The 12778-nt window shown below is 38.6% G+C and overlaps 1 protein-coding gene across 1 annotated transcript in view; it reads left to right on the top strand.

Moving 5' to 3' along the window:
* USP46 (ubiquitin specific peptidase 46) overlaps nt 1-12520 on the top strand; it is a 30237-nt gene extending 17717 nt beyond the window's left edge. The window contains exons 5-9 of the mRNA XM_086611882.1: nt 3232-3308; nt 9944-10027; nt 10327-10524; nt 11354-11432; nt 12419-12520. Coding sequence (XP_086468008.1) covers nt 3232-3308; nt 9944-10027; nt 10327-10524; nt 11354-11432; nt 12419-12520 — 540 coding nt within the window. The remainder of the gene's footprint in view (nt 1-3231; nt 3309-9943; nt 10028-10326; nt 10525-11353; nt 11433-12418) is intronic.
* The last annotated feature ends 258 nt before the right edge of the window (nt 12521-12778 follow it).

Here is a 12778-nt window from a genome sequence, read left to right as displayed (position 1 = left end):
CTAACCTATGCCAAGTCTTGCTGTCCTAATACATATCTCTACAGTTAAAATCCTTGCTAGTTAATCGATACTCTTCCTTGTTACTGAAACTTTGGGAGAAGATATTCACATCATTATTCCATGAATAAGTGAAATGTTAAGATGAATTTGTGTTAATTCAATCCTAAGAATGTGACTGGCATACAGAGGGTTTGTTATTAACAAACCGTGTTTTCTCTCTCTAATATTTTGTAGAGGATGCTGTCAGTTTGAAATCACTTATGTTTGAAGTGTGAGTAAAAATTGGGTTTAGTTAGGAAACCTGATTGCAAGTCTCCTATCGATTTCTGTGGTTTTCAATCACATGCTCCTACTTGAAGGGAAAAGAAATAATAAAAAGTTTCTCTTTATGAGATTGCTATGTGAATGAGTAACACAGACAGGAAAAAAATCTGTTTGGGGGAGAACAGCGACACTGACTTTCCAGATAGTTTGGAATTAATCTCACCTAACCTTTACTTTGTAGAAGGGAGGTGTCAAGGATGAACTAGTTTCTCAGCTCCTTCTGTAGATGATAGAGGTTGCAAAGCAGCTTCTGCAGGAAGCTCTCTCCATCTGTCTCTAGGGCGTTTCATGAAACAGGACGTTTTTAGCAGTATCAGGTATTCTGCTCTGTACAGCTTATCCTGGCTTCGCGGTGTTACTGAGCTGTTGCGATTGTTGGTGCAGCAATGCTGTGAACTGGGCCAGCAAACTGATCTGGCCTAAGGACGTATTTTTAACTCAGACCAGTACTGCTACCAAGGACTCCCTCTACAGAAAATGCAACTTTAGATTATCTGCATTAAGACCTGCCCAGAGTAGGTGTCTTCAGACAGCAAGCTGAGGTTAAACACCTAACTTTAGACAGCTGAAGTTAGGTGAGATAAACCCCGCCCAGGTCCTACCAGATGTGTTAACATGTTCTGATATTTCTAATCATAAAGAATAGTAGCTCTGTACTCCAAGAAAATATGACTTCTCCAGAGATTTGGGTCAGAGAAGGGGGAAAAGAGATACAGTGATAGCATGAAAAAAGGGGTTGGACCAAGTTTGGAACGAGCTTGTGTAAGTGAAGGCATGAGAGATGTTGAAAATTAATTCTTTAATCTATTTCAGTTATAAAACCCCAAGTAGTCATAGCAAATTAAAATAAGTGAAAGGTTAGAATTATTTTTTAACTGACAAACTTCTTTAAGTGGTTGTGGCCTAATTCTAAATTAGTGTCCAGTGTTTACTCAGACAAACCGTACTGAAGTTAGGATTTGTCCTTGGGAAACGGTAAAACTGCGCAATTCCCTATTTGTAATTCTAAGTGACCAAGCTTTATGGAAAAAATAGCACTAGATATTGCTGCTGTAGAAAGGTTTCTCTGTAGCTTCCTGTGAATGCAGAAATACTGTATACTACTCAGGATGCTTTTCCAGTTTGTTTTTCTGGTATTATTGTATCTTGAAATTTGGGGAAATAGTAAAATGGATTAAAATATCTTCCTTTGCTAAAATATTCGTATGTAGTGTATGAAGAACCATTCAGATTCCAGCAGTTCTTATTCTCACTTACAAAGAATGCCATTTGAATATGATTTTCCAGCTACCTTTGGTTTTGGTGTGTGTTATTCTATCTCCAACTAGCTCATCTTCCCCTTTGATGTGCTGAAATCAATGACAAAATTCCAGGCTTCTTTGTGGTATTCAGATGAAACAGTATACTTGCCAAAGACTTTTCCAAGTATTTTACCTCTTTCTTGATACGCAATGTGTCTGACAACTCTAGTTCCAGCCATAGAGACACAATGTTCTCTGAAGCTTCGTTGCTCTATCTTTTGGATTCTGGCTGTATGTTTATACTGCAGTTGATTGCTGCCAGTTCTGTGGTTTTCCTGTCCCTTGTGAGTTGAATCATGTCTCAGGGAGGACTTTTGTTTGAAGAACTGCTGTTCATTTTAATTAGGTGCCTCTGTACATCTTTGATAATATCAGAGTTCATCCCGCTAAAGGTGTTCCTCTGGATCCAGGACTGATATAGGCTCCATTCACCATATTTATAGGCGAATAATAATGCAAAGATGAACTGAAAGTAGTACATAACTTTCGCATCTATAGAGTCGCAGAAGTCTGAGCACGAGAGACTTGCATCAGAACAATAGATTCAACCTCTCACTGAAGTTCTTGAGTTGAACTTCACTATCCTGTCATCTGATTACTTATTCTAAGGAGATACAGTCATAGGAGGCAAAATACGGAGTGTTCATGTAGCATTTTATAAACAGAATTGGTTGTTATGAATATGACTAAATTCACATTCAGTAAGTAATTCTGCAGACTTTTTGACCCAGTTGAAGTATTCCAACGTTTATCCATTTGGATGTTTTGGGTTTTTTTTTACGTTACTTCAAGATTAAACACTCCAAGTGAAAAATCGTTTTCAAAGAAAAAATCAAGATCGATCATTCTGAAAATGTTTGGGGTTATGTTTTCAAAATAAGAACTCTTTATTAGAATTTTTCTCTTCTTGTTTCATTTAAAAAAAAAAACATTGGCAAAATTGAAATGATTTTGCAAAATGTTAGCACTATGCCGTTTTTACCTGTAATTTTTTAATCAAAATTATTGACCAGGAACAATATGCAATGGGGAAATGCAGCTGCATCAACCAGCCTTTTGAATACTCATTGGAGGGAAAACATAACATGGTTAAAGATGACGTTTCTTGACAGGTGTTTATTTGGAAAATATCTTCGTTACATTCTTAATAGTGGAAATAATTATGTAGGGCATAATTGTGATTATATAGTGTAATATATTATACAAAGGGTAAATAAAATTCCAGTAAAATAAGAAAATAGGCTGTGTTGTGTAACAAGGAATTTCATGTAATGCTGCAATCACAGCTACCATAGGGGATGATAGTCCACCTTTAATGAACAGTAGACTACGGTCACTGACCCATGGTTGATAGGCTTGGATAAGTGGAACAGATGGAAGTTAAATTAGATGAAAGCTGGATTGGTAGAGTTACTAATAAATATAGTCATGCTGAATTATAAAAAAAATTTAAAAGCATTGAAATGAACTATTTTTGTGTAATTTATTTCTGCAGAAATTGTTCTACCTTTAACATTTGCACATATATATAAACAGCATTTAGATGTATGTATTCTAACAGCATTTTACTAAGTCTCTGTTTTACATGTATATTTTTTTGCAACAGGTTAGTAGCAAAGATGAAGATTTTCTTGACCTTTCTGTTGATGTGGAGCAGAACACATCAATTACACACTGTCTAAGGTAAACGAATGCATCTTTTTGACAGATAGTTCTGTCTGACTTTGCTAAATTTTCCAAGTCTATGAGGCTCAGAAAAAAAGAAGAAGAATAACATTGAGTTTTGAGCTTTTCCTAAGCAGAAGAAAAAGATTGTAAACTGGATGTTTCCTCTATTGACAAAATGTACAGTAATGTATTTTGGTTTACTCGCTTTCTCTTTCAATGTATATGTTTGAAAGAGAAAAAAAATATCTCTTGGAGAAAATAATTGATTGCCTTGTCATCTGGAAGAATTGCTGCAGAATAGTAATTGGCTTCAAGGGGATTTAAATGTGCTTATCTTTAAGCTTCTACTCAAGTGCTTTGTTGATTAGGGCTGATGTGCATATTAAAAGTTAAGTGGTGGTTTGCAGAGTGAGCACTAGAGTCCCTAGAGGGCAAAAGATTTCAAAAGTCTACTTTTCTGCCATATAGGTTTCTTATTCTGTGTCTCATCCTAAAATTATAGGGAGAAGTCTTTTATTCTAAATTTCAGTTCTGTTCCTAGTACACTCCTAACTATTAAACAAATACTTCTGAGATCAAAATAATTTTCAGACTTCCATGGATGATTCTTCTGAAAGATTTAAAATATCCAGAGTTTTGGCATTGATACAAGAAACTGATACCTAGATTTAAGACAATATGTTGCTGCTCTAAGGCAATGATTATCGATTGGTCAGCCTACTCTTTCAAGCTCCAAAATTGCTACCAAGGCATTTAACAGTTATTCTGGAATGCCTAGGAAGTGTTGCCTGGCATCTCACCCCAAGCTGAGAGTTACAGAAAGAGAAAGCATATGAAGTGTTAACCATTTCCTGAGTCAGAAAGCAGTGATTTCTCTGTGCATACCACTACTGTACTAAGTAACTTCTGTTACATTTTTAAGTGCTAGATCCAGTAAATTTGTTCCTTCTCAAGTTCTCTTCAGTCTCCTGTAGGATACTGTAGCAGTCCTTAGCCCTCAAGTAGTCCACACTGCAGTAAGTAGCCTCATTTTAAAAGCTGAGCAAACTGAAGTCTGGCTTTGGAAAGGAGCACGTTATTTTCTTTTTTTCCCTGTTGTCTCTTTGTCTGTTCATGGTCACTGAGAATTGAGTAAATATAGGTACTACAGGCTTTTGTTTGCACACTTTTTAAGTTTTTCACTGTAGCCGCTACTTTGAACTTGTTTTTGTCAGTGTTACTTACCTTTCCCTCTGGTGTTCAAGTCAATTTGAAGTCAGACTGACATGCAAGGAGGATGAAGTGTGCATCTTCTGAAGTCCTTTGTAACCTGAGTTGTTATTTGATTTTATGACATACAGTTACTGGAGACTGAGCACAGACTTCTTACAGTTTAGTCTGGTGAACTTGTTAGAAACTCCTGCTGTACCTAAATTACCATCTGTCCTTCAGCTTTCTCCAATTTTTTATTTAATTTCTTAGTTGATAAGCTTCCTGGAAATGTTTTGTTTGGAAAGGCTATTTTATGCAAAGGCACAGAGTACCTCAGTAAAAGCACCAATAGCATTTCTACTACTGAACAACCAGTGGCTGTAGCTTATGATATGGAAGAACTGCATCTTCACTGCTGCAACCAACACATGAATGGTGGACCTCAAGAGGATGGCCCCTGTCTCCACCTTAGGCAGGATGCTTGTCCAACCTTTTCCAAAAGATCTTTTAGCAGTAGTAGCTCAATTACCCATCTCAGTCTTTCCTGGTTTTACTATTAACAAGTTTTTCCCACTGTGTAACATGAATCTTCCTTGTTTCAGTTCAAGCCCATTTCTACTTGCCCTGTGTTCTCTAGACATATACCAGGGATTGCTCCCCTTCCTCTTAGCAGCAGCCTTTCACATACAGAAAGAATGTCTTCACTTTCTTTATAGGTTAAGTAGCCTAAGGTCATTGAACCTTTCCTTCACAGGCTACCTTCTCTAGATCTCTCCTCATATTCATTAGTCTTCAGCCTTCTCTTCAATTGAACCCCTATCTTGAACTCTATCTTTCTAGAAGTGCAGTTGCCTAAAATTAGGCATGATATTCCAGCAGAGATCTACACAATCCTGAGAAGAATGGGTGCCCTAAAAGTTTGTTTGTACATCCCAGTATAGGATCTGCCTTCACTCCAACAGCATGACATGCATTTTGAAGCCCAGCCATTGTTCCTTTTGGAAATAAAGGGAAGCAAAATCCCAGTTTTGCTTGGCTTGGGGTGGGAGGTACAGGTTGCCCTTTACAGATTAAACAGGAAGAGAGTCATCACCTATCATCTATTCTGATTGTCTTTTACACTAGTAGCATGTCTACCTCTGTTTAGAAAACATACATTCAGTTAGAATATGGATTTCCTTTCATTGCTTTATAGTATTATGCATTATTAAATGAAGTGAGTGCTTTTGTGGTTTTTGTTAAAGGGACAGCCAAGTCCTTACTCTTTTTGGAAACTTTTCTGTTTCCTTTCTTTTAACAGCTGCTTTGCTGGGTCTTTACAACTTAAAGTGTTATTGCATTGAAAAGGTAAATTAAAGAAAAACATTGCAACATAACGTTTAAGTAGAATGAATTTCTTTGCCACTACAAATGAATGTTCTTTTTAGTTATTTCTGTAGCTTTTCAGATTGAAAAGTCCTTGTGTACATAAGAGGTCCAAAGAATACAAGACCTGAAGCACTGGAAGTCTAGTAACAAGTATATAGTAAATATCCATTATTTTATTTCCACTAGGAGTTATGAAGTTTACCAGTCCGTTTGATCTTAACTTTTAACTAGTCCACCTGTGCACTTTTTATTCCACTAACAATTCCTTCATCTCTTAAAATGGAAAATTTGTATTATTTATGCATATAAACAATAGAAAGCATCTTTCACACTGTAGCATAGAGGCTGTAGAGAGACAGACTGTGAAAACATATGAGGTCAATGAGAAATTAGTATATTGTGAGTGGATGTATTTAAAAATCCCTTTCTCCTGTTAAAATACCATATAAATGAAATTCAGATTGGCCTGTTAATGGAATAGGAAAGAGTTAGCAATGTCTTGAACCTAGCTATGCAAGTATAGAGAAAAATTCCTCAAGTCTGTAGTTCTTGTACATACAGACTTTGCATGAACTCCAGTCAATGATCTGTTGTTTCTAACTGTTCAGCATCTATCAGAAGCGCCACGTGGAAAATTCTAGATTGATGAAATAGCTACTGAAGGTGCAATTGTAAAGGGCAGCAAAAGCATCTAATTCTCACCTGCATTACCTCCCTTCCCCCAAAGAATATGCCACTGATTTTGTTCCTGGTACAGAAAAAAGGAATTCATGTAGGCTGAATAAGTGAATTACTAGTGCCTCTAAATTCCATAACTCTGCCTCACCTGCTTTGGCAGAATAGGGTAACATCCTTTCAGGTGGAAGTAGAAGACAAAGTAACAAATGAACAAATCATAGAATCATAGAATGGTTAGGGTTGGAAGGGACCTTAACGATCATCTAGTTCCAACCCCCCTCCAACACCCTCCACTACACCAGGTTGCCCAAAGCCTCATCCAACCTGGCCTTGAACACTTCCAGGGATGGGGCATCCACAACTCCTCTGAGCAACCTGTTCCAGTGTCTCACCACCCTCAGAGTAAAAAATTTCTTCCTTATATCCAATCTAAATCTACCCTCTCTCAGTTTAAAGCCATTGCCCCTTGTCCTATCACTACACGCCTTGTAAAAAGTCCCTCTCCAGCTTTCCTGTAGGCCCCCTTTAAGTACTGGAAGGCTGCAATAAGATCACCCCAGAGCCTTCTCTTCTCCAGGCTGAACAGCCCCAGCTCTCTCAGCCTGTCTTCATAGCAGAGGTGCTCCAGCCCTCAGATCATCTTCATGGCCCTCCTCTGGACTCACTCCAGCAGCTCCATGTCCTTCTTGTGTTGGGGACTCCAGAGCTGAACGCAGTATTCCAGGTGGGGTCTCACAAGAGCAGAGTAGAGGGGCAGAATCACTTCCCTCGACCTGCTGGCCACGCTCCTTTTGATGCAGCCCAGGATACAGTTGGCTTTCTGGGCTGCCAGTGCACATTGCCGGCTCATGTTGAGCTTCTCATCCACCAGCACTCCCAAGTCCTTCTCCTCAGGGCTGCTCTCAATCCATTCTCCACTCAGCCTGTACTTGTGCTTGGGATTGCCCCGGCTCACGTGCAGGACCTTGCACTTGGCCTTGTTGAACTTCATGAGGTTCTCACAGGCCCACCTCTCCAGCCTGTCAAGGTCCCTCTGGATGGCATCCCTTCCCTCCAGCGTGTCCACAACACCACACAACTTAGTGTCATCTGCAGACTTGCTGAGGGTGCACTCGATCCCACTGTCCATGTCACCAACAAAGATGTTAAATAGCACTGGTCCCAGTGCTGACCCCTGAGGAACACCACTCGTCACTGGCCTCCACCTGGACATTGAACCGTTGACCACAACTCTTTGAGTGTGACCATCCAGCCAATTCCTTATCCACACAGAGTGGTCCATCCGTCAAATCCATGTCTCTCCAGTTTAGAGACAAGGATGTCTTGTGGGACAGTATCAAATGCTAAGGGACATGTAAGGGAATGTCCCTCAGCTTATCAAATAATTGCATATTTCTCCGGCTTTCACAGATGTAATTCCCATAGCAGACAACTTATCATTTAAAATGTTAGATATTATTAGTTTCAGAATAATTAATAAATTTTAAAAGGAATTGAGAAACTCTTTGAGTTTAATTGATTTTCATGGGAGGCTTGGCATAGAACTGATATCTATCAAATTTCTATGATCTGTACTTGTTTCTTTATGTTAGAAAGATATTATTTCCACTGCTTCACTTTGAGGTAGGATGGAAACTTATAAATTCCACAAGTTGTTTTTTTATGTTGTTTTTTTTTTTTTTTTTATTTTGAGACTTTAGGCTTTGAAAAAAAGCATCAGGCTCTTTCCTTAACAGAAGACCTAAAACTTACACAAGCACATTCTAGTGAATCTTGCATCATTATGTTCTGCATAGATATAGCCCCATCTCTAATCCTTTGTAAAGTTTCATCTCTTCACTTATGATTCCCTGAAAGGTTACCATGTTTTTCAGAGGAATAGGCTGAATTCAGTAAATTTTGTCTTTAAATTCAAATGTGAAATCAGATGTTGGAGATCAATGTTTACCATTGAAGCAAATCCTTTCCAGTGATCATAATTTATTTTTCTTTTAGATAAACAATTATACTTCTGATCACAGTTTTGTTGCAACTTATCTTTCAAGATAAGTTCCAGCACTTTCTGATCGAATTGTTTAAGACCATATAAAGAAAAAAACCTAGTAATAGCATTCTCAATTAGTATAAATACTCTTCAGTCATATGAAGTGCCTCTCTGTCATGCTGTCAACCTTAAAGAACTTAAAACTTGAAAATAGGAAATCTTCCCCTTTTACGAAGTTATGTAAATAACTTATAATACCTATGCCCTGGCAATCTATAATAGTCTTCAGCTCTCCCATCTACCCCTGTGTTGATGAGGCCAGGAAGAAATAATCTTCCAGAATCCTTTCTTTGCCTTTTTAAGATGATTCTGGTGCTGCCTACTGCGAGAGCAGGCTGAACTTGCAGACAGTGCGGCTTCAGCCTCCGTGCATGTGAACTGCAATGGTAGAATGGAGTTTTCTGAGTCTGAATGGGTCTGAATTGTCTGGAGTTCAGAAGTTATTAGGTACAACGTAGGTGCAATCAACAGGCCAGTTCCGTACTTCACATATATCTCTTCAAGGCCCAAAGTCACAAGAAAACTGTGTGCAAGATAGATGCTTATGTCTGCTTTTACAGTTCTCAAAACACCTGCTCAGCTGCAATGTAACACTAGACGTGACAAAAGATCTCTGTAATATTTTTTTGCACTTAAGTTTTTTTATGTACCTAAAATTCTGGTCCAAAGTTGTATCAGCACTGTGACTTCTGACAAATCTTTTCTGTGAACCAAGAGACACTGTCAAACCGGGCTTTCTCTGCCTTTCTCACTACAAAAGCTCAATCCAGAAACATTTCCAAGCGTATTTGCTTGATCACAATTTACAAAATCTTCTATACGAGCTGACACTTTTGTTTTTAGTCAACAAGAAGGTATCATCAAATAACTTCTGGATGACAGTTCATGAGGTTAGAGGATGCAGAAAACTGAGTTCAATTTATTTATTCTGTGTCAGAGGATTCAAACCTATCTTAGAGAAGAACACCATAAAATGTGTATTATTTGAGGATGACAGAAGTGGACTTGAAGCTATTGTGTTCTGCAAATAATTTTAGAAGGGACTGGATGATGGATTGAGTGACTACACCCAATTTTAGGCAGCCCCTTGACATGTAAAAGACCAGGTTATAAGTCCCATTTTGAGACACCTGACCTTCCACCTGTATCGTATAGTGTGCCTCAGCTCCTAATACAGGGCTGTCGTAGCGGCCAGGTACCTTAAATCCCTTTGCAAACCCCAGTACGGTTGCTTTAGATGTTTTAGAAAACTGGACTCAGTGAAGAGAGAATTTAATCCTGTGTGTCTGTTTAGGATTCCAGTTCATCAGCCCAAGCAGGGCAAAAGTGTTAAGATCCTTTAAGAACTGATAATTGTATTTATTTACAGAGACTTCAGTAACACAGAGACATTATGTAGTGAACAGAAATACTACTGTGAAACTTGCTGCAGTAAACAAGAGGCACAGAAAAGGTAAGCGAAGAGCAGGCTATTTCACCATGTCACTCCTGGGCTTTGACACACCTCCTCCGTGATATTTGTTGTATTTAGATACCTAGAAGCCTTACACCCCTACTGCATTCTCTGTGGGGGCCAGTGAACCTACAGACAGATTCAAAGCTGTTACGTGTGTCTCAGTGTAGAAGCTACTGCTAGTTGACTACTGTTACTTACAAAGTGCTTTTATGGTGCAAATGTTTACTCATTAAGGAAAGACAGAATAGCTTTGAACTGCTCAGATCTTTATGATGTGCACTCTAATGGTTTCACAGGATGAGGGTAAAAAAACTGCCAATGATTCTTGCCTTACACCTCAAGAGATTCAAGTACATGGAGCAATTGCACAGGTACACTAAGCTGTCTTATCGTGTAGTATTTCCTCTGGAGTTACGTCTCTTCAACACATCTGGTGATGCTGTCAACTTAGATCGGATGTACGACTTGGTAGCTGTTGTTGTTCACTGTGGAAGGTAAGATACTTTCATGTATATCTCGAGCTATTGCCAGACGTTTGCCAAGGGCAGAGGCATGCCTGACAAAATGTGGGGAGAGTGGGAGGGAGGACCTAAACCCTGCTGCTGCACCAACTTGCCTCTGTCTTGCCCAAACCTCTTAGTCACCCTCCCTCATAGTAAATCTGTACTTGTTTAAAAAATACTGCCTCAGGCATCCAAAAGTCACAAGATTGGCTTAAATTAATGGAGCTGTCTCCTTCCTCATCAGCCCACTTAGAGAGCTTGGGAGCCAGGACTCTGTGAGGACCAGATGTTCCTAGCATGTAGGCCCTGCAAGAGATCAGCTTGGTCTCCTGTCAAGGCAATGAAAATGATAACTTTAATAAAGCTTCTCACATATGGGGCATTTTCAAATCTGGAACAAACAGAAAAATCCTTGAGGCTGCAGGAATACTCTTCTCAAAGACCATATGTAACTAAATATTGACAGTTGATATCAAGTAATTTTCCCTCTTAAATTTAGTTTATAATGTTTTTAAAATATTTGCACGAGTTGATGCCTGCCGTGAGCAAATTGTTAAGTGTTCTATAGGTTAAATTGCAAATGGTCATAGCACAGATGAAAACAACACATTTTGCTTTCAGTTGATGAAGTCTTTGCAGCAAGTCAGCAAAAAGGTGGAAGGAGTAAATGTCTACTGTACCACCAGGAGTGGGTTTACTGTGTTCTTCATAACATTTAGTTATAATTCAGTTTGCTTGCATATAGAAATGTGACTTATCAAAATGGACTCAATAGTATCTTCTAATATTTTGAGGTTTGTGGGTTTGTTTTGCTTTCTAGTGGACCGAATCGGGGGCATTATATTACTATTGTGAAAAGTCATGGATTTTGGCTCTTGTTTGATGATGACATTGTAGAGGTCAGTATGCTGAAGGTCATGAGTACAACATTTGTCGTTATGTTCTCTTCTCTGTTTGAGGTTAAAATTCTGATCCAGATCTGGGTATAGATTACGAGGCTGCAAAGCCACAGTTTGGGTGTAATGTGACATTTAACTCAACTCTGTTAGGACATAAAGTTGCAAACAAAATTATTAATCATGTAGTTCTTACTCTGTCAATGTCAGAGGGGGTTGTTTTATTTCAGAGCAACATCAAACGAATATCAGACCTCAAGGGTTTAATTTGGAATGTTTTCTATATCTAATAAAATAAATTCAATTCATTAAAACCAAAAATTTCCAGGAACTATGTTGCAATCCTTGGCGATATCACTTGACAAAATTGGACTGGCTAAAGCTAACATTGCTGTAGAATTGTAATTTTTGAACAACTGGGAAGTTACAAGAAAGTCTGGAGTCTGTAGTTGATCTGGGTTTGTCTGAATGTAAATTAGAGCAGGATCTGGCCCACAGCTATTACAGATTCTGTGTAAGCATTTTGCAGTTCATTCCTAAGCCAAACCTTTATGTCTTTGTGGCACCCTGCCAAAATGCAAGACTTGAGTGTGATTTCCCAGAAGTAAATCCAATGAAGGAAAATAAGCACTGGGACATTGGATGAGGCATGTCTTGAAGAGGGTTTCTGGAAATTTCAGAAAGATGGGGTCACATGGTCATGTATATTTTAACAGTGTTCACTACTGCATTACAAGGAGTCTCTCTGTTATTGGAAAAAGCCTAATTCAGTTAGGTTCACTGAGACAAACATTCCTATTGACTTCCATGAGTGAGACCAGTAGGGCTTAGCCCCTGAACATTACCCTTTCCCTGCTTAAATTGCAAAAAGAATTTGCTACTTGCTGCCCTGAAACAAATAACTGAATTTGTCTTTTGTGTTTCTACATCCGTGTTTTGTATTTCTTCTCCCTAACTGCACATTAATTTTTTTTTTATTTATTTTGCAGAAAATAGACGCTCAAGCTATTGAAGAATTCTATGGTCTGACCTCTGATATATCAAAAAATTCAGAGTCTGGCTATATTTTATTCTATCAGTCAAGAGAGTGACTTGGCAAACTGTGACAATTGCGCGCAATGATGCTGCATGCAAAGGAAGGTGGTGGCCGCCCTTAACTGACTTTTACACAGACCACATCTTACATGGCTGAACAGTGATACGCTCCCTCTCCTATTAAATGGTCTATGTGATACCGACTATAACCGTCCATTTTTGACGTGCAGAACTTTGCTTTGGGGAGGAGGAGTTGTTTGTAGTTTTTAAGTCTGATCAAAGAGTTAATTGCAGTCAATTTTAGTGGAATTTAT

The sequence above is a fragment of the Tauraco erythrolophus genome, chromosome 5 (genome assembly GCF_009769465.1).
Source record: "Tauraco erythrolophus isolate bTauEry1 chromosome 5, bTauEry1.pri, whole genome shotgun sequence".
NCBI classification, from domain to species: Eukaryota; Metazoa; Chordata; class Aves; order Musophagiformes; family Musophagidae; genus Tauraco; species Tauraco erythrolophus.
Note: the sequence above shows the minus strand (reverse complement) of the source record. Positions and strands in the feature narration are given on the sequence as shown.